Raw genomic sequence first — 23,032 nt, forward strand, 5'->3', positions numbered from 1 at the left:
TTGTCATAAGAGAGGTTCAGTATCAATTTGAAGTGAATCGGTGTAGAAATGATGAAATTATAGTTAAACTGAAATTTTGGGTGGGCGTGGCCTATGTGGGCGGGCGCCCCAGGGTTGGTAATGGGGCCATGCATAGTTGAGATTGACCGTATTGTCATAAGAGAGGTTCGGTATCAATTTGAAGACAGTAGGTGTAGAAATGAAGAAATTATAGTAAAATAACCTTAAAAAATGAGTGAAAATCTCTGACCTGGCCCCGCCCCAACCCCCATTGCTTTTGACCCAGGGGTCAGATCAAAATTCCAAATAGTGCAAGGTTGCACATATGCTCAAAGCTACCATGTGTGTAAGTTTCAAGGTTCTAATGCTTATAGTGTAGGAGGAGATAGTGGCCAGGACGGACAGACAGATGGCGGAGATAACCACAATATCCCCACGCTTTTCAAAAAGCGTGGGGATAATTATGGGATTTTGATGTTTACTCATCAATTAAAAATTTAATTAGTGAAATACCCCTCAGCTGAAAAAATTATCTGGAGCTCTGGTGTCAACCCAGATTAGCTTGTGCAGTACCTTAAGTAAATGAACCCATTATAGCAATCCTTGTTGTGGGAAAATGGGGCTTAATGCAAGTGTGAAAGTCATCCCAGATTAGCTTGCGCAGTACATACAGGCTAACCAGTGACAATACATTCCGACTTACCTGTCTTTAAGTTTATACGAGACTTCCTTTTAAAGAAAAAGTCGATACAAATAGAAAGTGTAATACCCATTTAGCCTGTGCACACTGCATAGGCTAATCTGGAATGATACTTTATGCACATGTATTAAGCCTAGTTTTCCCACAGTTGTAACTCACAGTCAACATAATAGTCCTTTTTCATATTTGACTTAAACCAATACTTTGAAATGAAATACAGCCAGCATGGTGCATTGTCAGAGGGCGTTGCTAGGATGAGTCCAGTTGATAAGAAAAGTTTTTATAAATTGGACCATGTTCTGTGAAAAGGGGGTTAAATGAATGTGCGTAAAGTGTCATCTCAGATTAGCCTGTGCAGATTGCACAGGCTAATCAGGGACAACACTTTCTGGTTTTATGGTAATTTTGGTTTACAGAAAGTCTTTTTTTTTTTAAATCCAGTTAAGGCGGAAAGTGTCGTCCCTGGTTAACCTGTGCGGACTGCACAATCTAATCTGGAACCACATTTTACGCACATGCATTAAACCCCCTTTTCACTGAGCGAGGCTCAATAAGATTTAAAGGGGAAACTGTATGCATATCTTCTTTGTGGTAAAAGGACTCGAGCTCCAGAAAAACTAAAATATGAATTATGAAAGTTATAAAAGAGAACTTATCGTGCATTTATGAAATCAAGAGTAGTGGTTATTGTGCATTAAAATGCCACTTATGTTGACACCTTTTCAAATGTTTGATTTATAGCATACACACAACTTGTCTTTCTTAAAGGGACTTCACTTTTTTTTTTTTAGTTTTTTTTAAATTGATTTGAAATGCATTTACTTTCATAACAATTATAGTTGGAAAAGGTTAAAATAATTATAATGACAAGAGAAAACAAGACTATTGCCAAGCAATAAAAGTCCCCTACCATTGTCAGAAATTCCACCATTGTCAGAATATTTTTTTTATTTGTTGCCATAGCAACCAGAATTTTTGACGTGGGAACAAAATGAAATGACCTGCATAATGTCCATATTGCCATCTATCCATGTTTCAAGTTTCATGAAAAAAATATTAAGAACTTCTAAAGTTATCGCAGGATCCAGAAAAAAACACCATTTTCAGCAGTATTTCTCGTCTATTTGTTGCAATAGCAACCACAATTTTTTACGTAGGAACAAAATGAAATGACGTGCATAATGTCCATATTGCCATCTATCCATGTTTCAAGTTTCATGAAAAAATATTAAGAACTTCTAAAGTTATCGCAGGATCCAGAAAAAAACACCATTTTCAGCAGTATTTCTAGTCTATTTGTTGCCGTAGCAACCAGAAATGTGGACGTAAGAACAAAATGAAATGACGTGCATAATGTCCATATTGCCATCTATCCATGTTTCAAGTTTCATGAAAAAATATTCAGAACTTTTAAAGTTATCGCAGGATCCAGAAAAAAACACCATTTTCAGCAGTATTTCTCGTCTATTTGTTGCAATAGCAACCACAATTTTTTACGTAGGAACAAAATGAAATGACGTGCATAATGTCCATATTGCCATCTATCCATATTCCAAGTTTCATAAAAAAATATTAAGAACTTTTAGAGTTATCGCAGGATCCAGAAAAAAACACCATTTTCAGCAGTATTTCTCGTCTATTTGTTGCCATAGCAACCACAATTTTTGACGTAGGAACAAAATGAAATGACGTTCATAATGTCCATATTGCCATCTATTCATATACCAAGTTTCATGAAAAATATTAAGAACTTTTAAAATTATCGCAGGATCCAGAAAAGTAAGACAGACGGACTGACGGATACAAAACCATAAGTCCCCTCCAGTGAAACCGGTAGGGGACTAAAAATATCAAAATGTTTGCCTTCCCTCATACAGTATGATTTCATCGAGGCAGGTTTTTCTCATGAGATGACATATAAATAATATAACTAGTTTTGACCTGCCATGAACCAAATTCGAACTTGGCCTTGATATCATCTAGATACAACTTCTAACCAAGTTTGGTGAAGCTCGGATGAAAACTTCTTGATTTAGAGAGCAGACACCATGCTCAATGTTTAAAACGCACTAAGTGACCCCGTTACCTAGTTTTTGACCCGGCATGACCCATATTCGAATTGACCTAGACATCATCTAGATACAACATCTGACCAAGTTTGGTGAAGATCGGATGAAAACAACTTGAATTAGAGAGCGGACACTTAATACGGACCGACAGACCGACTGACCGACAGACAAGCTCACTCGAATATACCCCCCTAAACTTTGTTTGTGGGGGTATAATCAATACTTCATATACTTATACTTGTATGCACACATCAGTGTGGTAAACAATTTAGCCTTGTTTAGGGAAAACTGGGCTTAATGCGTTTGCGTAAAGTGACTTACAAGAATAGCCAGTGCATTCAGCACAACCTAAAACAGGGATGATACTTTCCGCTTCTATGGAACTTTTCATTAACAAAAGTCTCTTCTAAACGAAAATCCAGTTTAAACGAAAAGTGTCTTGCCTGACTAGCCTATGAGGACTGTGCAAGCTAATCATGAACAACACTTTACTCACATGCATTAAGCCCAGTCGTCTCAGAGCTAGGCTAAATTATGAACAAATGAACAAACCAGTCCATGTACATGTACTATACATACTTGAACTTTTTGGTGCAGACGTCACAGATCCACTCCTGGTCAGCACCCGGCCGCTTCTGAAAGATATTTGGTTTGGTATTTTAAGATGGAATGATTTGTATGATCTGCACTCCGGGAACACTTTTGTTAAGGGTTGTGTGTAAGTAGCATTCAAGAATAGCCTTTGCAGTATGCACAGGCTTTTTTAGCTGGCACAGCACTTTATGCACATTGAGCCTCGTTCTGAGAAAACTGGGCATAATGCATGTGCGTAAAGTGTCGTCATAGATAAGCCTGTGCAGTCCGCAGAGGCTAATCAGGGACGACACTTTCGGCCTGAATTGGATTTTTGCTAAGAAGAGACTTCATTTAAACGAAAAATGTCATAAAAGCTGAAAGTGTCGTCCCTGATTAGCTTATGCGGACTGGCCTTCACATGCTTTAAGCCCGTTTTCCTAAAGCACAGCTCATATATTACTTAGTTCATGGCTTTTTTCTTCTTTAACAAGGGCTGTTACTGACCCCTTCCCACGAGGAAAGGCTGCTTTCTCCTTCCCAAGTTTTGTAAATACTTTGTTCCTCAAAACAGAAGGACAAGCCATTTCCCCAATCCAAAAAATCCAGTGATGTAGAGGAAACTTACAGCAGATGTTTGCAAGATCCACTCCATTCACTTTAAATAAAGGATGGGAACGAACAATGATATTGAATATTAGATTTGTAAACCTTTGATTTATATGTCTAAACTTACAGCAGTCAAGAGCAAAGTATTGTTCCTTATTGCCACAAATACCACTTTTAATTTGTATTTTATATGCAGCATTGAAGAATGGAATAGATCATATAATTATATAACAATTAAAATCATAAGCCATTTTCAGGGAATTAAAGTTGGTTTGCCTTAAAGCCCTTAATTGCGAGACTTCAAACTGTTACAACCTGTCAATAATCTTTGACAATCTATTAAACACAGTGTATTAACACCTGTTCAAACTTCCAGATAAAACCAATAAGACTACCGTATTTTCCCTTGTATAGCGCGCAGTTTTTTTACCTCCAAATGTCAAAATAAAAATTTGGTGCACATAATACATTGACACAACGCTTTCCTGGTTGCCAAATTGCGAAAAATCCATTTGGTAATCGCAAATCTTTATAATTGCCAACATTTTTTTATTGCAGAAAACTACACCCTATAATGTTATAGACTGAAGGAGCCATTGTCAAAACAACAGATAGCGGGTAAGGGTAGGTATGAACGGGGTAGTAACAGTTTTGATAAAAATTAAATGATGGAAAAAAGTCTTTGTTGGTGTTTTCACACTTCTTCATCAGTTGCATTGTTATGGGCTGTTGTCGACAAAAAAATGAATGCAGATAAAGGTAGGTGTGAAGAAGTTGTGTGTCGCAGGTTAAGGTATGTGTGAACAGGGTCTTTGCCCTTCGTAATTGACATCTTTCATCGAGCAATATGTGAATTAACTTGTTGAGTAATTTGAGGTGCTAATTGGCATTCGAGACCCTAATTGACACTTAAGAACGTGAAAATATGCATTGGCACCTCAGTGTGAATAAATATTGAACTTTCACCAGTGCAGTTTTAAACGTTCACTTGCTATTGTCAAAGTTTTTCGACAGCAACAACGACACTGATGATGAAGATTTCAAAGGTTTCAACGCATCAGGCATCAAAGGAAGACCACTATAGACAACACCTAGACCATCACAATGACGACAACGGCCCTTTTTAGGGCCCCCATATTCTCGAGAGAATAATCTTACAAATTGTCTAAAATATAGTGCTATGCAACCCATGCTCCTGATCATATAAACGCTCCCTTCTTTAAAACAAAAATTAAGCGCTCAAAAAACTCAGATTAAATGATTGCGCAATATAAAAATGATGGCCATTTTTCGGCCCGATTTTCATATTTTTTTGTCTTAAATTCTTTTTTTTCTCCATTTTGGTTTTTAAAAATCACATGCGCGCTATACATGGGAGCGCGCTATTGAAGGGGAAATACGGTAGACCTCTCCTGATACCCTCCTGATACCATCCATTTAGTCAAATATCATCTCCATAATTGATGCCAGCTGTTACCCAACCATAACTGATGCACATTGAACCAAAAATGCAACTTTGCAAGAACACATTATTTGCAAAAAATCGAATATTCAAATATAAATTTGGATTTGAATATTCAGCTGATTTTCAAATATTGTAATATTCGTAATGATGATAAACAAATATAGGCAAATATGAGCCTAGTTCTGGAAAACTGGCCTTAATGCTTGTGCATAAAGTGTCATCCCAGTTTTACCTGTACAGTCTGCACAGTCTTATCACACCTTTCCGTTATTATGGACCTTTTCATGTAAAGAAAGTCTATTATGCAGACTGAACAAACTTATTTGGGACAAAACTTTACATAATGCATTAAGTCCAGTTTTCCAAAAAAATGACCCATATTATCAAGATAAACATTCTGATCAAGTTTCATGAAGATCTGTAGCTAAAATAAATCACAAAATTACCCATGATCCATGTATGATGTTGTAAAAGACTATAAGATGTAAATTTATATGGGCCATGCTCTGTGAAAAAGGGGTTTAATGCATGTGCGTAAAGTGCAATTCCAGATAAGCCTGTGCAGTCAGCACAGGCTAATCGGAGACAACACTTTCCACTTTTTTCATATTTTTTCTTCCAAGAAAGTCTCCTTTTGGCAAAAATCTAGTTAAGGCGGAAAGTGTCCCTAGGATGACACTCTGCGCATATGCATTAAAAATCCCTTTTCACAAAGCACGCCAAAATTTACTTGGACAAAACTTTAATCTATATTGTTTAAGTCTAACCTTAACAATACATGTATACAGTCACCTACAAAAGGTTCAGAACTTCAGCTTGAGCCACTGTAGCCTCACTTTGGGAAAACAGGTCTTAATGCATATGCATTAAATACTGTCCCATGTCAGCCTGTGCAGTCTGCACGGCTAATCAGGGACAACACTTTTTGCTTAAACTGGATTTTCCTTAAGAAGAGACTTTCTGAATATGAAAAATATGATAAATACAACACAAGCAGAAAGTATTGTCACTGATAAGCCTGTGAAGGCTGCACATGCATCAAGCCCCATTACGTGGCTCAAATTGTTGAGCTTTAAATTTCGAGCAAACTGTTTTTGAAACTAGTTAATCACCTCTCTGACTGCAGACTTTCTTTTTGTCAAATTTGAAGTGGTTCCCGGCTCATCGTCAGGTTTCACTTCAACTTCAGGTGTGGTTCCCAGCTCAGTTTCATCTTCAGGGACATCATGGAGGGCCATGTGTGCACGCAACTTTTCCAGTCTATTGAATGAACTCTCACAAAGGTCACACTTGTGTTGGCCTACCCTGGTGTGGACGAATTCATGTCGAGTCAGGTCAGACTTCAGGTAAAAGGATTTCTCACACTGGCCGCATTTATATGCCTTCTCTTTGTGGGTTAGCCTGTGCGAGTAGAGGCTTTTACGATTGCTGAATGATTTCTCGCAGGTGTTACAGACATAGGCTTGATCACCATGAAAATTCTGCTTGTAATGGGCTGCTATCCTGCCTTCGGACCTGAAGGGAATGTTCCAATATATTGTTACAAGCTATATGTCAAAAATGAGCCTCTCTGCAAAAATGGGGTTTAATGCATGTGTGTAAAGTGGCGTCCTAAATTAGTCTTTGAAGTCCGCTTAGGCTAATCTGGGACAACACTTTACGAACATGCATTTGAATCTGTTCTTCAAGAGTGTTGGCTATTTTTTTTTTTTAATTTCTCATTGGAAAACTTATGTATGCATCAACCTCCTGAAGAGATATGACTGGCATGGAGCATAGCTCTATCAAATCCTTGCCGCCACAACACACCATGTGATAATGATCAATTCCAATATTAAAGTCATTGTGTAGGAATTTAAAGCTTTTTTTTCCCATATATTATTCTACATTTTTGATTGTAAACCTCATACACCAAGCTCAATAATGCAGAATGTAACATGGGTTTGCATTAAATAAAAAATATATAAACACCAAGCAAATTCGTTGAATTGATATCCCCAGCCAAATAAATTGTGTTTATGGATGGTTGTAGAACTAGAAGAAAATGTATAAGTGAAGGGTTGTGCCTGATAATTTAGAACAATTACATCAGGAAATTTTGAGAATCCATTTCAGTATGGTAGAATCCTTACCAAATAAGGTATATTTAATCAAAATGTGTGATTTTGACCTTTGTGTGTGACTTTGACCATGACCATAGCAACCTGGATCTTATATTTGACACTCAGCTAGATAATGGAGAACAAGTGTGGACAGTTATTACAGAATCCCTTGATGCATAGTAAAGGAATGACTAAATAATGAATAATTCATCAAATGTGTCACACATTTGTCACAAATGTGTGACCTTTGACTTCAATGTGTGACCTTGACCTTAGCCCCTAGGATTATTGGAGTTGCATGTGAAGCACCCCCAGTTGATTGAGAACAACTATGGCAAGTTTCTTAGCTCTGGCTCATGTGTTAATGGAGATAAAGCTCTAAGCTAATATTAACAAGAGATGTGTTTGTCAGAAACACAATGCCCCCTAATGCATCAATTTTTTTTTACCTTTGACCTTGAAGGATGACCTTGACCTTGAATTTTCACCACTCAAAATGTGCAGCTCCATGAGATACACATGCATGCCAAATATCAAGTTGCTATGTTCAATATTTCAAAAGTTATTGCAAAACTTTACTGTAAGGTTAAAGTTTTGGAACAGAATGACTGAATGACAGACAGACAGGCCAAAAACGATATGCCCCTGATCATTCAATCCGGGGTCATAAACAGTTATGAAAATGTATGTTTTTTATTTTTTGACCTTTGACCTTGAAAGTTGACTTTGACCTATAACCACTCAAAATGTACCACTCCAAGAGAAGTAAGTTCAATATTAAAAAAGGTATGAAAATTTATGTTTTTATATTTAGACCTTTGACCTTGAAGGTTGACCCTGACCTTTCTAGATAGATAGATAGATAGATAGATAGATTTATTTCGGCATAGGAAGCATATACACAGTTCACAAAATAACATAGAATAAAATAATAAGCAATTATTAAAAACTATATCATGTACAATAAACTATGACATGCTCACCAAACCAAGGATAACACAAAAAAGAGCAAGCCCTTATTTCCATTGTGGTCCTTATTATTGGTGGCATGACAAAAAGAGGCAGACCTTAAACATAACTATGTTGACCTTAAACATAACTATGTTCATAGTAAAATAATTATTTAATGAAATAAAAAATATATATCACCGTTCAAAAGAGATCAAACTAATTATCACAGTAGTGCTCAGAAAATATGACAGGAGCTGGAAACTAAGATCAATTGATAATGTTATCAATTATTGCAACACATAGATATTTTGACAGTTGTAATTTGATGATATGAGGTATCATGAATTATCTTAATTAAATATATTGCTAAAATGTATGTTATGAAGTATGAACTAATAATTATTAAAAATAAAAACCTAAGACGAAGTTAATATCTGCTTATTAAAAGTGAAAAGATACACATATATAAAAAATTAAATATTATTCATTAAATGACTTTTAATGGCAACCTTAAAGCCTTCTAACATGTTGACCTCTGTGAGTGACTCAGGTAAAGAGTTCCAGAGTTTAATGCTGTTAAAAGAAAAGGATTTGGAACCATGACATTTGACCTTGGGTAAACAATTCCCACCCTTTTTACTAAGCCTAGTGCTGTAATTATGCATAGAATCTTGGGAAGCAAAGTGTTCACTCAAGTAATCTGGAAAAAGGCCATTTCTTATTTTGAAGACATGACATAACATTATTTGATTTACTCTCATGTGAACTGGTAACCAGTTGAGGGACTTAAAGTGAGATTGGTCAATATGAACTCTAGAATCAAGGTCAAGAACAAACCTAATTAACTTATTTTGACAGGTTTGTAACTTATTTCTTAAAGACTGAGTTATACTATTATACCAAATAGAACAAGCATAATCATAATGACACTGAATCAGTGACATTACAAGAAGTTTCTTCGTATGCAAAGTAAGGAAATCTTTCTTACGATAAAGGAATTTTAACCTAGAATTTTCACCACTCAAAATGTGCAGCTCCACGAGAAGTAAGAGATTTAATGGAGAAATGATTTTTTTTCTTTAATTTTTTACCTTGAAGGATGACCTTGATCTTTCACCACTCAAAATGTGCACCTCCACGAGATACACATGCATGCCAAATATAAAGTTACTGTGTTCAATATTAAAAAAATATGATAAAACTTTAACAAAGGTTTTAGGAAAGAAAAATACAATATTTGACCTTTTACCTTGTAGGATGACCTTGACTTTTCACCACTCAAAATGAGCAGCTCCATGAGATACACATGCATGGTAAATATCAAGTTGGTATGTTCAATATTGCAAAAGTTATCAAACTTTAATCAAGGTTAAAGTTTTGGACAGAATGACAGACAGACTCCCTTATTAACAGATGGTGTACAATACCATTTTGCATGCATCATCATCTTATCCATATATATACTCATACCAAGTTTCAATGAAATCCGCCAAAGCACTTCCAAGATATAGCTCCGGACACAAAAGTACCGGACGGATGGTAAGACAGACGGACAACAGCAAAACAATATGGCAGGGGATAACAAGCCTAAAAAGGCTTATCATGGCTGATATTATCAATTTTTTAATGATGTTTTCTGTTTCAGTGAAATACAAATGTATGTTCTATGCATAAATACTCTGTAGGCCTGAAATTGGTTTTCAAGATCAGTCACTGAAAATTTATCTGCAGATCCCATTGTTTCAAATCAAACAGAATATTACGTTCTTAATTCTTCATTACATTCTTCAGTGAGGATAATTGTGCTTTTACAATAATTGTTTGTTTTAAAATGACAAATTCAGGAGTAATCAATGAGAAATGTGTTGTCATACTTAGCTAGAGCTATTTCAACAATGAGACTAATTAACCCCCATAGCTTGGTTGACTGAGATGGTCACAAGAGATACAAACAGTTGTCTCCCTATCACCCTTATGTGGATGATGTATTTGACATAGTTCAATAACCATTCAATGCAGACAAACCAATGGGCTGATCAACCAAGAGTAAAATATTTTGTATCATAATTAACACCAAACTGAATACATACATCTTGGGTAAATGGTGGTGAACAATAAAGTAAACGCTTTATGGTATTATATTGAAATGTTTTCAGCGCTTCTTTCCTTGATTAAACTTTATTTGGGGAATAACTTATAAGAAAGCAATTTTCCATGGTAAACTTAAAACTTGGGTGAAAAGTACATCTGTATACAGATATTCTGTGCTGTAAGGAGTGCTAGAAGAAAAAAGAACTGATGTAATAAGCATACTTAAACGTTTGGCTGGAGACATCACAGATAAACTCCTGGTCATCACCCGATGGCTGCTGAAATATATTTAGTCATAGTTATCAACAGACATATACCGGGGGTACATGTACTACATATTTAATCCACTCTCTGGCAAAATGGGGCATATTTCAAGTGCATAAAGTGAAACTTCTTGCCAATACCGGATTAATGGTTAGAAAAGACTTCCTTCTAACAAAATATACCATAAAAGCAGAAATTGCGGACTGAACAGGTCAATTTACTACCACAATTTTCACACACGCATTAAGCCCTATTTCCCCAGGAAAGGTATATGTATAAACTCTGTGTTCTTAAAGGAACATACATGATATAAATATCACAGGCAGCTTTGGGGTATGGTAAATATTACACACCAAGTTCAGTTATGTGAATCTGAGCCTAAACGCCAGGTTAGCTTTACTCTTTGAGGAGGAGGATATTTCCAAAAGATGTATATGATATTTATTTCATTATAATGAACAAACAAACTGTTAAGTTAGACCAGTCATACATAGCAGATATTATTTGAAAAGCACTCATCAATTATGATTTGTGTATACTTGTAAAGATTTTTTTTAATTCTTGTTATATTTTTATAACAAGGGACAAAATTGTAACAAAACCAGGTTTTCAGTTGAAAAAAAGTCTGATAAAGGGAGACAATTCAAAATGTGTATTGTTAACCCCCTTGTGTAAAATTGACCTTGATTTCAATTAGAAACAAGGGACAAAATTGTCACAAAACCAGGTTTTCATTGTGAAAAAAATCTGATTAAGGGAGACAACTCAAACTGAACTTTTGAAATGAACAAACAAAATTAACCCCCTTTGTAAGTTTGTTTCAAAATAAATCTATTTTAAGTTGTGGTGACCTTGACATTGGAGATATTGACGTGATTCTTTCGTGCGACACCCATGATGGTGAACAAATGTGCCAAATAATTGTAAAATCTCACAATGAATGACATAGTTATGGCCCAGACAAGCTCATTTATTGCCAATTTTGACCTTTGAACTCAAAGTGTGACCTTGACCTTGGAGATATCGACGTAATTATTTCGCGCGACACACCGTCCAATGATGGTGAACAAATGTGCCAAATGATTTTAAAATATGACAATGAACGACATAGTTATGGCCCGGACAAGCTTGTTCCGCCCGCCCTCCAGCCAGCCCGCCAGCCAGCCAGCCCGCATTCGCCAATCTAATAACCAGTTTTTTCCTTCGGAAAACCTGGTTAAAAACAAGAGATGTGTTCGTCAGAATCACAATGCCCCCTATTGCGCCGCTTTGAAATAATAAAAAAAATATTTTGTTTGACCTTTGACCTTGAAGGATGAACTTGACCTTGAACTTCCACCACTCAAAATGTGCAGCTTCATAAGAACCCTGCTTTGAAATTTTTTCATTTTTTTTACCTTTGACCTTGAAGGATGACCTTGACCTTCCACCACTCAAAATGTGCAGCTTCATGAGAACGCCGCTTTGAAATTATTTTTATTTTTTTTACCTTTGACCTTGAAGGATGACCTTGACCTTTAACTTCCACCACTCAAAATGTGCAGCTTTATGAGATACACATGCATGCCAAATATCAAACTAATAACCATTTTTTTCCTTCGGAAGACCTGGTTAAAAACCTGGTTAAAAAACCCATCTAGGAATGGGTAATTATCAATTAGCTAAATGCACTACCTAATAAAATAATAACATGAAATCTCATTTGTGTTAAAAATCAAGAACAAGGGACAAAATTGTCACAAAACCAGGTTTTCATTGTGAAAAAAAAATCTGATAAAGGGAGAAAACTCAAACTGAACTTTTGAAATGAACAAACAAAATTAACCCCTTTGTAAGTTTGTTTTTAAAAAAAATATATTTTTAGTCGTGGCGACCTTGACATTGGAGATATTGACTTGATTCTTTCGTGCGACACACCGTCCCATGATGGTGAACAAATGTGCCAAATGATTTTAAAATCTCACAATGAATGACATAGTTATGGCCAGGACAAGCTCATTTATGGCCATTTTTGACCTTTGAACTCAAAGTGTGACCTTGACCTTGGAGATATCGACATAATTATTTCGCGCGACACACCGTCAAATGATGGTGAACAAATGTGCCAAATGATGTTAAAATCTGACAATGCACGACATAGTTATGGCCCGGACAAGCTTGTTCCGCCCGCCCGCCAGGCCGCCCGCATTCGCCAATCAAATAACCAGTTTTTTCCTTCGGAAAACCTGGTTAAAAATGAGAACTTTGTAAGTAGAGGTTTGTTGTAGCCTTTGGCAGACTGGTAATTTGATGGTGAAAAAAAAAAATAAAAAAAAATTACCTTTGACCTTGAAGGATGACCTTGACCTTTCACCACTCAAAATGTGCAGCTCCATGAGATGCACATGAATTTATTTTTTTTGACCTTTGACCATGAAGGATGACCTTGACCTTTCACCACTAAAAATGTGCAGCTTCATAAGATACACATGCATGGCAAATATCAAGTTGCTATCTTCAATATTGCAAAAGTTATGAGCAACGTTAAAGTTTTCGGACGGACACACGGACGGACGGACGGTCAAAATTTGTGTGCGTATGGAAAGGCGTTGTCCATATACACATGCATACCAAATATGAAGGTTATATCTCAAGGGACATAGAAGTTATGAGCATTTTTCGAAACCTAAACGCAGATTTTGAAACCTAAACGCAGGCCCCTACTTCAAGGTCAAGGTCACAGGGGTCAAAATTGTTGTGCGATTGGAAAGGCCTTGTCCATATACACATGCATACCAAATATGAAGGTTATATCTCAAGGGACATTTATGGCCATTTTTGACCTTTGAACTCAAAGTGTGACCTTGACCTTGGAGATATCGACGTAATTATTTCGCGCGACACACCGTCCAATGATGGTGAACAAATGTGCCAAATGATTTTAAAATCTGACAATGAACGACATAGTTATGGCTCGGACAAGCTCATTTATGGCCATTTTTGACTTTTGAACTCAAAGTGTGACCTTGACCTTGGAGATATTGACGTAATTATTTCGTGCGACACACCGTCCCATGATGGTGAACAAATGTGCCAAATGATTTTAAAATCTGACAATGAACGACATAGTTATGGATCGGACAAGCTCATTTATGGCCATTTTTGACCTTTGAACTCAAAGTGTGACCTTGACCTTGGAGATATCGACGTAATTATTTCGCGCGACACACTGTCCAATGATGGTGAACAAATGTGCCAAATGATTTTAAAATCTGACAATGAACGACATAGTTATGGCCCGGACAAGCTTGTTCCGCCAGCCCGCCAGCCAGCCAGCCAGCCCGCCAGCCAGCCAGCCAGCCAGCCCGCCCGCCCGCATTCGCCAATCTAATAACCAGTGTTTTCCTTCGGAAAACCTGGTTAAAAACCTGGTTAAAAATACTTAATTAAATAGAATCATGTTGATTGCTTGCCATGACAATCTCTGAGGCTTGTAACTGACCTTGACTGCTTCCGTCATCTCACTGGTATCTGTTATCTCAATAATGGTCATAGCCTGGCTGGTTTCCCTTCCAGTAAACATGATTTGGGGCTCAAGGCCAATTCTTGTTTGGTCCACAAGTCCAGCATTGGTTTCCAGTTCATTACTGGCTTGCAGCTTCATTTCAGAATTTGTTTCCAGTCCATCACTAGTCACGAATACCAGTCCAGAATGGGTTTCCAGTTCATTACTTGCATGCATTTCAGAATTTGTTTCTAGTCCATCGGTTGTCAAAAATACCAGTCCAGAATTGGTTGCCAGTTCATTGCTGGTTTTGTACAAAAGGCCAGAACTAGTTTCCAGGTCAACAATCATTTGGTCCACCAGTTCAGAACTGGTTACAATTCCAGAAGTGGTTTGGGCTTCCAATCCATCATTATTTTGGCCCACCAGTCCAGACTGGGCTTCCATGCCATCATTATTTTGGACCAACAGTCTGGAATTGGCTTCTATTCCATCACTTGTTTGGACCACCAGTCTAGACGTGGTCTCAAGCCCAGAATTGGTTTGGATTTCCAGTCCATCATTGGTTTGGTCCACCAATACATGAGTTTCTAGTCTACTGCTGATTTGGGTTTCATTCGAAGGTTCATCCAGAACATGGTGAGGCATGTTTTCAACGTCAGTTATATTGTGTTTAACTCTCATGTGGTCACGCCAGTACCCAAGTCGAAAGAATTTCTTCTCACAAATATGGCACTGGTGTTTGCCTTCACGAGTGTGGATGAATTCATGCCGAGATAGGTCAGATCTCGTGTAGAAGGATTTTTCACAGTGTGAGCACTGATATTCTTTCGTATCCTTGTGTTGCCTCTTATGAATGCTCATACTTGCAATATGGTTGAATACTTTACCACAAGTGTCGCAAACGTATTTTCGGCTGGCAAAATGACGTTGGTAATGTACTGTCAGAGTGCGCTGGGTCCTGTAAAGAACACAGTCTAAGTCTCTGAGCTTTGTTCTGGAAAAACTGGTGTAAATCCATGTGCCTAAAGTGTCTGCCCATATTAGCCTGTGCAGTCTGCACAGGCTAATCTGGGATGAAACTTTGTCCATCTTAACTGGATTTTCACTTATAAGAGACTTCCTTTAAACGAAAAAACAATGAAAGCGGAAAGGGCACAGGCTAATCTGAAATGAGGCTTATATGAAAATGCATTATGTCCCTTAAAACAAGCAAATTCGTTTAATGATATCCCCAGTCAGTTAATTTTGTTTATTGATGGGTGCAAATCCCTTGTTATATGGTATAATAATTAAGTGTAGGGTAATTTCTTTTATGCATTGCAATTGTCCTACATGTAGTTGATATCTGTACACCCATGAAGTTTCATGCAGGGGTTTTCCTTGCTTCATTGGGAAGAGGCCCTAGCCTATGGATTTGGGGAAGAAATTGCTCATTTTGGGAAGAATTCTCGCTAAAATTACTGCTTTGGGAAATGAAAAAGGTGGAGTAAATTAGGATTTATGGGAAAACTGCATGATTTTAAAGAAATGTTCAATTGGAAAGGGGCCTTTAATAGGCCCCTGTAATAAAAGGCTGAAAACCCCTGTCATGCTAAAATCTTGTTTTATATCTGACATAATGGCCATGAAAAGTTCAATCACACACAAACAACAAAGGACAATAACTCATATTTAAGAAAGTCACGGGTTATGGTTCTTAAGCATGGCACTACCTTTTGATATCTATACACCTATGAAGTTTCATGTTGATATTTTATATATTTTTAAAGATATAGCCTTACAATTTTTTGTGACTGATGGATTGAAGGTTTGAAAGACTGACAGAGGGACCGACAATGCCAATTCTATTCTATATCCCTATGCATGTGGCGGGGGATAATAGGTTGACAACTCAAACTATTTGAAGTGATTTTCAGAATTGCATTTAATGTACATGTACATTAATACTGAATAATTAAAGCCAAATGTTAGTTATAAACTATTTATTTAGCTAAATTACAGATAAAACGAAGCGTTTAATGAGAACCTCTTAAGTCTGTTTCCTGGATAAAATTTAAAAGGAAGCATTCTTACATACTTGAACATTTTGCAGCAGACGTCACAAACAAAGTCCCTGCTGTCGGCGTGCACACTCCTCAGGTGCATGTTCAAATTAGACTGGTCCCTAAAACCCGTACCACACAGCCCACAGACAAAAGGGTTCAAGTTGGCGTGGCCGTTAAGATGGCCACTCATGCTGGTCTGGTAAGGGGTCTGAAACCCGCACTCCTTGCACACCAATAGCGGCTTACCTCCCTTTGCTGCTGTAAAAAAAAAGTAGGCCATAGATGATGGGACAGAGTTTTGGAGCAAAAATATTCCATTTCAATTTCCAATTTCAATATTTCACTTTTTTTGTGTAAATGATATAAAACATATTGCTCACCTGAGAAAATACCAGTTTTTGTCTTACCACTTTTGGGATGGGGCTTGGGCCCTTTGGATTGGGAAAAATTGCGTCATTTTGACTTATCTTGGAAAATGTGTGGGTTTTTATGCTAACAAAATATTTCATAATTAAGAAGAAAAATGTTTTCAATAATATGTTTATTAAGGTTCAACATATTGATCTGAACAGGGAAATTAACTAAACATTGCAATCTTTGTATTAAAAATGTTATTAAATATTTTTTGCAACCTCAAATAGGTAATTTTAGGTAGTCATTTTAGAAAAATATTTTTTTTTGATTGGGAATGAGACGAATGAAAGCCGCAATGTAATTAAAAAGACAAACATACTGAAATATGCATTTTCAGCTATTAAATTGGTTTTGAAGGAACGCCACTCAAAAATCAGAAAGAGAATGAAAGAATTTAACACAATATTTTTACCTCAAAAACAATTACTTTACAGAGCTTTTGTCTGTTTAATCATATCTAAGATCTAGAACGTCTGCAGATGCTATCAACAAATTTAATAACATATTACCATTTGTATTTGGGTAATCATTTGTATTCAGTTTTTTTTTTAGCTGTTCACATTATCAGGTGCTTGGATTTGGAATATTGGCTTTTTTATATAGTCTGGCGCCGAATTTATGCGGCAGTCCCCCACCTGAAAAGTTGTTTTTTTTCCCCAAAAACATATTTTTTCCCCCTCAGAAAATGAAAAAAAAAAATCGCTGATTTATATTTGAAAATGGACAGTTTTTCGCACACTGAACTATGTATGCTCATTTCGTTCTAATGGAATTGGTTGTATGTAACCTTTATTGATTAGAGGCTCAATAAAACATCAGAAAAAAACAAAACCCAGACGATCAAGAACGGCCGGAAGGTGAAGGTCTAAACAACATCGTGTCTCATTACAGCAAGTCTTATCGCACAAAAAACAACAGTAAAACATTCGCTAACTGTAAAAAAAAAACTGATCTTCTGTTCAAGCAACAGTCACTTGCCCAGTCAGATGCAGATGCATTTTGTTCCACTAGTACTATTAGTCATGATGCTACTGTGAAGATGCTATGTCTGTTGATATGGCCTCGGTATGATATTACACTTTTAAATAGGAGCATGGATCTTTTATTTTAAATTATTTCAAGAAACGATGTTTTGGATAGTAAACTGCTTTGATACAGTCTCTGTTCTTGCTTTTTTTCGGCGTCAGCTGTATACGCCAGCTTTTCACCTTAGCCTGACCTTTGTTAGCGTCCAATAGAATTCAAATAAAACTTCCCGCGGCCAAGTACAGATGAATACACTTCATTGACTGCATTGGCTGATTTGATAATACCACTAGAACATTGGAAACATGTCCTCGTCTTTGTAACACTGTTTTACTGCGTGTTCAGCATGAAACAGTTTTATCTCTAATAAAAAGGCTTTATAGATAGAACAGTTTTACACTCAATCTCGACATCAATACAGTTTGTGCGTACATCTTTTATTTTCAGAGGATTTTCAGCGCGAGAACGTTGTGTACTTAAAGGCCATGTTCTCATATTTAGTACTGACTTCCATATTCCTGTCAACATGTTATATGTAAAAGTATAAAGAGCAGTGGAAGCGATGCCTCACTTTAATGTGTTGCATTTCAACCCGCGAGGTATAAGGGGTCAGTTCGCGGTTAGTGTGTTTGAATGTCAGAGTTTATATACAGGTCAGACCTTCTGTGCTGTTAGGAGTTCGCGGTCAGTTATATAATAGTTATATAATAAAGACGCTATAGCGTGAACTAGGTGAACCGGAATTTTCTTTACCACCAGAAAGATGTGAAATGAAGATATCCAGCGATATTATTTTATGGCATGTCAATAATAGATTCTTAATGTGTTTTCAACAATACCATGATAAATATTATTTTTAATTAATTAACAAGAATTATTCCATCATATTTACTAATGTATTATGTCAGCATATTGACTAATGTATTAAGTATGAGCGCGATGATTCTCGATACTGTTAATAATCGAATCAAATACACGTAGCAATTCCCGATAAACCACTCAAACAGGTTTGTTCGAAGAACGCGCGTATACATATTTAAAATATGTACGGAGACTTCGCGTGTGGCCGGTTGACTTTGGTTTTCTTTTTTGTATCTATAGGTTTATGACCAGCAATATGTAATAATGTAAAATAAGCCGCGAAAACTCCGCGTAACATCCCGTACTGCGTTTGATGCAGCTAAAAACTGCACAGAAAAAGATATTAGCTAAACTTGATCTCATTCATTTAAATCTTTACCTTCCATAAACTTCAACCACAATCAACGCCGTATATCTTTTTTAAAGATATTTCTTGTTTGCTGTAAAGTAAGTTCATGTATGAAAGGGAACTCAACACTACTATCGAATATAATAGGCTTAAATATTATTATACAGGAAGATGAAACCAGTGATATAAAAATTCCCTTTCCAAAGTAGTGTGAGGGCCCTGTAGGGATGCAGGGTATAATAAACATGTGTGCTTAATCATCACACAAGGATTGTCCTAAGGAAACTTACTGTAGGTTATTCGACAATAAACCATCATAGAAAAATATTATTTCAATTCTAATATGATTCTGATTGATGTGGTTCAAGCTTTAGGATGTGAACTATATTTTTAATATTCCGCCCTTCTTAGTACAAAGTTCACTATTTATTGACATCATTGAATTGTACAAACATATGACGTCGTTTTCATTCATAAATATTTTGCAAATGACGTCACTTTAATTGAAAGCAAAAATCGTAGAAACTTAATGACGTCACGTTTATTGATGCTACTGAAAAGCTGACATGCTATAAATATTTTCTGAATTACATGAACGTTTCCTAACAAATAACATTCTTTGTAGGCGTGGATATGCCACTTATCACCAAATATACAATTTTTTGTTTCATTACATATATATACATGCTACATTTATTACATTTCTTTTAGAGCGGGTTTTAGCACGTGCATTTTACTACAATATTTTCTTTATTTATTCGGAACTATTTTCGAAACATTAAGCTTCGCCCATAAGTTATTGCAGAATAACCCACACTTGATTTCCTTCTTTATCTATAGAAAACAAGTCGCGTTAGAATTGTTCATATTCATACGTTTGTAAAACACAAAATATATTGCCACACAGAAGCCCTACTGAGTGTTTAATCAAATGTTTTAGTTCACCACTGTTTTATGAAATGTTTTATTTCACCAATGTTTTATGAAATGTTTAACTTCACCAATGTTTTATGAAATGTTTTACTTCACCAATGTTTTATGAAATGTTTTATTTCCCTGTTTTATTTCACCAATACTTTTTCAAATGTTTTATTTCACCAATATTTTATATATAAAAAATTGTTTCACCAATGTTTTGTGAAATGTTTTATTTCACCAATGTTTTATGAAATGTTTTACTTCACCAATGTTTTATGAAATGTTTTATTTCACCGATGTTTTATATCACAAATACTTTTTTAATGTTTTATTTCACCAATGTTTTATGAAATGTTTTATTTCACCACTGTTTTATGAAATGTTTTATTTCATCAATGTTTTATGAAATGTTTTATTTCACTACTGTTTTATGAAATGTTTTATTTCACCAATGTTGATGAATGTTGGTCATCCTCTCAGGCAATTAAGTCTCACAACAACAAAGAAGCATTTATTGAAAACAATTTTTGATTATTCATGAAATGTTGCAATTAATAAAAATGTTTAAAACTTGTTAAAAAAAAGAGACACATTTTGATATAGAAATCTTCTATCACACACACACATAATCCACTTTGTGGAAACTACCACCCCAAAAAAATTAAAAAATTGAATTTCCGAAAAATAAGTCTTAAAGCATAAATACATGTTAATTAAACTAAATTAGTCTTGCTTCAGGGAAACCTGGCTAAATGCTTGTGCGTTATATTTGTCCTAGATTAGCCAGAGCAATCATCACAGGTTAATCAGGAACAAAACATTCCAAATTTATATTATATTCATTTAAAGAAAGTCTCAACTTAGTGAAAATCAGTTAGGGATAAAATGTGTTGTCCCTGACCAGTATGTTCAGACTGCACAGGCTAATTTGGGACTACACTACGCATGTGCATTAATCCCTGTTTTTTGAGAGAAGCTAAAATGTTAAAATAGCTTCAACAGAGCACAACAAATTTCTCAGTCTCAGAGGCTGCTTGTACCGCCAGATGTTCCTCAGTGACCTCCCCTGGTGACCTTGAACTCTCCACCATGACCTCTCGACCAACCAGCACTTCTCTGCCTGCTTCATGCCCCAGATCAGCCTGGGCACCAACGATGTAGGGCCCAGTGTCATTAACACCTTCACCAAAATGGTCAGCGATTCCTTCCGCAGTTCCTTCCCACTTGATTTTCACTGTATTCCGATCACCTTCTGTTCCTGTAGGAATTCCAGTGTTCGTTCCATAATAATTTGGGTCAATTTCTTGTCCACATGCCACAACATAAGTTTCTGGGATTTTTATGATTCTTCTATTTCTCTTTTGATCACCATCTTGGTCATGATTCTTTTTCATATGGCCCCTCCAATACTCTTTCCTTACAAACGACTCACCGCAAATCTGGCATTTGTATTGACCTTCGCCAGTGTGACTGAACTCGTGACGTTTCAAGAGCGACTTTGTTTTAAAGGCAGCACCACAATATGTACACTGAAACGGTCTCACATTGGAGTGAACAGTCCTATGCTGTTGGACACCATTTAATGTAGGAAACTGTTTCCCACAAATCTCACAACAATAGCTTTTCGGCTGCTCAAAATGCTTACTCTTGTGGAGATTCAGCGAACGCTTCTGCTTAAACATAATGCCGCAAACATCGCAGGTGAAGTTCCGGTCATTGTAGTGCTTGTAGAGATGCGAGTCCAGGTTAGACTGATTGCAGAAAGACTTCAGGCACACTGCACAGCTGAAGGGTCTCTGGCCGGTATGCTGATAAACGTGAGTGGCAATGCTGTTGCTGTGACGGGTCGTGAACGAGCATAGCTTGCATGCGAAGTGCTTCTTTTTATCTGTAAATCAATTCTTTACCACTCAGATACTGTATTTTTCAGTGAATAAGACGCAACCTTTTACCAGGTGCGTCCAATAAGTGGAAAAAATCAACATATTGAGACCACTTTGAAGTCCATTATTAAATTCAAATTAAATTAAAGACCTTTCTTACTAGATTCAAGTTGTAAGGGTTCATTTCCAACCCTAAGATACTGTTGAGCTGCAAACAGCATTAAACCTGAACAGACTGTGAGCTACTTTCAGGCTGTTCTGTTCTGGTTTTATGCTGGTTGCAAATAGCCGTTTTCACTTTGCTTGGGGGGGGGAATAAGGTTAATCAAAAGATCCATGATGTGTAGTTATGTACTTTTACAGGAGTAATTATTTCTCAGTAAAGATTACAGGAGTCACCATATACATGTATGAACAAAGCTTTACGACATTGTATTAATTTAATATTCAAATGTAAATAATCATAATTAGTTTAAAAAAAAGAGCTACCGGGGTAATCAATTGATGTCATAATCACATTTTATGCAGGTTGATTAATCATTAAAACACTGAATTCGCTCACCTGATCAATGGTTCTATTGTTTGCAATTCGATTATAATTGCATTTTTATGAAGACAGATAAAACTGGTAATCAACTTCACGTGTTCAAACTATTCAGCATATGCTTGTATGAACTGCCAGCTTAGTGCAGTCCTTCATTTTAAACTTGAAACATTATGGAACTATGCAATTGACATTGGATTATTTACTAGACTCATATGGCTTAACTCTTTCAGTGCGGAACCGAATTTTAAAGGCCTTTGCAAACAGTTTGGATCCAGATGAGACGCCACAGAATGTGGCGTCTCATCAGGATCCAAACTGTTTGCTATTCTTAAAGTATTCTTTGAAAAAAAATCGAAGAAAATGCTAATTTTAGAAATTCAGCAGACGACATTTTAGCAGATGACAAATTTCCCAGCATGCAAAGGGTTAAAACACAGTGTGACACAATAGACGTGTTTCCAAGTGTGGTCAAGTATTAGATTTATAACTTATTTTCCTACTTGGCACCTGTGTTTAGATGTAGGGGAGTATACTGGAAATCTTCTCAGAAAGTATGCCCCACTCAATAATTATAATGTATTATGTATTATGTAATATTATGTACTATATATTTTTCCGCCAAACGACGTTACGTTATTGTATGACGTTGACGTCACTTCCTTTGTATTTGTTTATATT

General features: G+C 36.3%; 1 protein-coding gene across 4 annotated transcripts in view; it reads right to left on the bottom strand.

Moving 5' to 3' along the window:
- LOC127861072 (uncharacterized) overlaps positions 1-23,032 on the bottom strand; it is an 81,658-nt gene that overhangs the window by 30,558 nt on the left and 28,068 nt on the right. For 3 of the 4 annotated variants that reach the window (XM_052399441.1, XM_052399440.1, XM_052399438.1), the window contains exons 5-9: positions 16,389-16,614; positions 14,306-15,269; positions 10,783-10,838; positions 6,529-6,931; positions 3,349-3,404 (exon numbers count right to left, since the gene is read on the bottom strand). In XM_052399441.1, coding sequence (XP_052255401.1) covers positions 3,349-3,404; positions 6,529-6,931; positions 10,783-10,838; positions 14,306-15,269; positions 16,389-16,614 — 1,705 coding nt within the window. The remainder of the gene's footprint in view (positions 1-3,348; positions 3,405-6,528; positions 6,932-10,782; positions 10,839-14,305; positions 15,270-16,388; positions 16,615-23,032) is intronic. The other variant, XM_052399439.1, reaches the window with a different exon arrangement.

Source organism: Dreissena polymorpha, chromosome 15 (assembly GCF_020536995.1).
Source record: "Dreissena polymorpha isolate Duluth1 chromosome 15, UMN_Dpol_1.0, whole genome shotgun sequence".
Taxonomy (NCBI): Eukaryota; Metazoa; Mollusca; class Bivalvia; order Myida; family Dreissenidae; genus Dreissena; species Dreissena polymorpha.